The sequence below is a fragment of the Sitodiplosis mosellana genome, unplaced genomic scaffold (assembly GCF_009176505.1).
Source record: "Sitodiplosis mosellana isolate CC-2019 unplaced genomic scaffold, AAFC_SMos_1.0 Smas_scaffold_38, whole genome shotgun sequence".
Taxonomy (NCBI): domain Eukaryota; kingdom Metazoa; phylum Arthropoda; class Insecta; order Diptera; family Cecidomyiidae; genus Sitodiplosis; species Sitodiplosis mosellana.
The window spans coordinates 1,404,931-1,408,247 of record NW_022595280.1 but is presented as its reverse complement, the minus strand read 5'-3'; the positions used below and the strand labels follow the sequence as shown (position 1 = coordinate 1,408,247).

At 37.2% G+C, this 3,317-nt stretch overlaps 1 protein-coding gene across 2 annotated transcripts in view; it reads left to right on the top strand.

Moving 5' to 3' along the window:
• Window positions 1–241: 241 nt before the first annotated feature.
• LOC129569587 (gamma-aminobutyric acid receptor subunit alpha-1) overlaps window positions 242–3,317 on the top strand; it is a 19,173-nt gene continuing 16,097 nt past the window's right edge. The window contains exon 1 of one of the 2 annotated variants that reach the window (XM_055448582.1): window positions 242–839. In XM_055448582.1, the coding sequence (XP_055304557.1) occupies window positions 820–839 (20 nt within the window). In that variant the 5' untranslated portion in view covers window positions 242–819. The remainder of the gene's footprint in view (window positions 840–3,317) is intronic. The other variant, XM_055448583.1, reaches the window with a different exon arrangement.

Here is a 3,317-nt window from a genome sequence, read left to right as displayed (position 1 = left end):
TGAGTTTTCGGTGCGTTTTCTGTTTGAATGGTTACATGGATGGTGCTTTTCAAACGGAATGGAATCGTGTTGAATTGCGAGAATCCGTTATAATGTTGGAATTTAACTTGAACGCGCATGCCTATCATAATACACGGAGAGAAAGAGATAGAGAGAGAGTGAACGTATTGGATGGCATGAAGCAAACCGAATGGCACTTTGTATTTGAATTAATAGAACATTGTTGGTGCTCTGCGAATGACGAACTGAAAACGGGAGAGTGAAAGAAAAAAAACCGTGTTGTTGTTGAGAATAAATGTGTGTGAATTTGGTTGCTGCATTTCGCCTATCTTCCTTTATGTCATCATCATCATCATCATCGTCGTCGTCGTTGTGCTGCTTTTCAACGAGAAAATAATCTCGATACAGCACAAAGCACCAGTGCACTACAAGATATTGTGTAGCAAATCGCTTGTTCCATCGTTGTTCGGTATTAAGAGCGAGATTTCGCTTTTTCCATTTTTTTTCATTCGTTCGTTCGTTCTTTCTTCACTTCTTACGCCTCGCCTCCGTCGTTCGCTTCAAGCAACTGTGTTCAACCGTCGCAACGGGTCCGGTTGCCCCATCAAACAGACGTAAAATTCTTCGATAACGGCACACACAACACACATACGCTGCTTACAACGACGCACAAATCGTTGAATCTCTGTTTATATTTTAATTGAAAATATTTTTGTAAAATGATCTTTTGATTTTGAATTGTTGAAATCAAACACATTTCCGGTTATTTCAAATCGGTGCTCGATTTTCAGTGCACTCATCCAATCATACCTTGACATCATGGAGATATCCGTGAGAACGTAAGTAGAAATTGATTATTTCATTCGTATTTTTTTCTATTTTTCTTCAGTTCGTTTTCATTTATGTGATTTTGAGTAGCGTTAAGATGGCAGTTTCATCAATTTCAATTAAGAAATAAAGGCGATAATGTTCATAGAGAGTGGCAAGCTTTTTTTGAGAAGCAGTTAAGAAATTAATTCACTCGAAATGGTTTGGATTTGACATGAGTAATGCGAGTCAGTGACACTTTGTTGTGAGCAAAAACAGCTTTTAACTATTTGAAATCTGGTCACTTGAATATTTAACCATTGTATATTCGCTTTGAAATGATTTCATTCCATTGAAGTCAAAATAGAAATCACAAAGCGAATGTGATTCGTTTTAATACCGAAAAATGTGTGTAAAAAAGACTGAATTGAGTGTCAATGTTATTATTTCTACAGGGAGGGTTCCTCGTATTTCTTTTCGAAAATAATTTGTTCCGTTTCTAGCAATTATCCGTTGAAGAAATTGTTGATTTTCACATCTATTTTGATATATTCGTTTAAATCATAGTGAGATTAACCTACGTACAATTCCACTGTAACACAATAGTTAGTCCAATGAAAAAAAAACCATCCCGAAATCCAGCAGATAAATGACTTGGCATTGGAATTAGTGTGTGTGTGTGTGTGTTGGTCTATTTTTGCCGCTCATCATCTCCGATCAGCTGCGTGTATTTAATAAATTATCGGATATGATTAATGAGTTTTGAGGGAGTTTAATGGGCGAAACAAGGCCACATAAAATCACATAAAACCAGCGCAGTTTGAGTTTCATTGCTATTTCATTGATGATAGACGAATTTTTCCCGTGCATTTTCCATGCTTTTTTCTTCTCGCTCTCTCTCTCTCTTTCTCTTTCGTCTGCTACCATCCACAAATCGATGATTTATATAAATGGGTTTGTTCATAAGAGCAGCAAATCACCGGATATGCGCACTTAATGGGTTATTTCTGTTTATAGATCGTGTGAGTGAATGCAACTAGCGCACGTTTGTTTCAGAACAGTTCTTGCAATTAATCTTCAATTCAAAATGCGCTCGGTTGCGATTACACGGAGAAAGAGCAGCAAAAATGGCGTAAAACAAACACAAATTGACATGGAGGCGAAAAACAATGGCGCATGATTTGTAACATGGATTCTTTGAAAATTTGCATCAAAATAGTAAAGTTTATTTTTTTGTTAAGAAGCATGCACTTTGAGGTCTTCCACAAATGTTCGTGCTTATATCTTTTTTTTCAACCAACACGAAGAAGAAGTAGATCATGTTGCAATTCTTCGCTGAAAAACAATTTGCAAATGCATTTCAACCACTTCATGCATACTTTTTTCGCTCTCTCTCTCTCTCTCTCTCTCTCACTCTATTCATTTCTAGGCTTTCAATCAAGTTAACAATTTTAGCATTTCTGTAAATTCCTCGGTTCTCGGTATGTTTTCAAGCGTTTCGATTTGGCGTATTGACAATGCGATAAAAGTACGCCAAAACGCTTTTTTCCCTCTCTCTCAGTTATGCAGATAATAATGCACTTTCTTGTGCTCATTTTCTCTTTTGTGAGCAACCCAAACTCGAATGCCACGAATCAGATATCATATGTGCATGTCAAAGTTAGCCCCCACCCCCACCATTCACATATGTGTATGCATGAAACAAGTAGCAAGTATGTGTGGCATTTCTCATATATTCCGTCATTCATTCTCGGTCGTTTTTTCTTCTCATTCTATCCCGAATCATTTTTCTTTTGCATGTTTTTCCGCATACGTACGCTTTTCCTTCTTGTTGTTGTGCGGTTGAACTTTTTGGCTGTAAGCAACATTCTGAATCTCCGACAGATACAACATGTTTCATTCGAATCTTATTACTAGATTAAGCGCCGAAAACTGAGAAGAAGAAACAAACCAAAAGCAGACTATGTCTTGGCTGGTCGGTTGGTTGGTTGGTTGGTTGGTGGAATGCTTGGATGTGTGCTCGAGTTTTGTGGAAGTGCGTTTCATCGATATGCCACTTGATTTATATTATTATGTCAATTTTCAGCGAGTGTGTGTGTGTGTGAATGTATATTGATATTTCATTTTTATTTGATATGTGTCCATTCAACTGAATTAACATGCATAAAAAAGTGGTGACCGGAAACGCAATGCGAACGAAGAAAACACACACGAAAGCCAAAGCACCCCGAAAATTGTGCAACGAACAAATTGACGATTGATACATTTATAATAAGACATAAGTTATTCATGCTATGGACTCAGTTTCACTACCAAAATATGTCATGCCTTTGAAATATGGATCAAGGGGAAGTGCGATCTACGAAGAATGCTTTTATGACTCAACAAAAACCCTTGAGAAAATTTATTGACTATGGTGACTAGATTTAAGTCGCTTAATCATTTTTCTCCATATAATTCATGAGTGACTGCTGAATGCATTACTCAATGGAGCAGCGGACTTGTCGGCA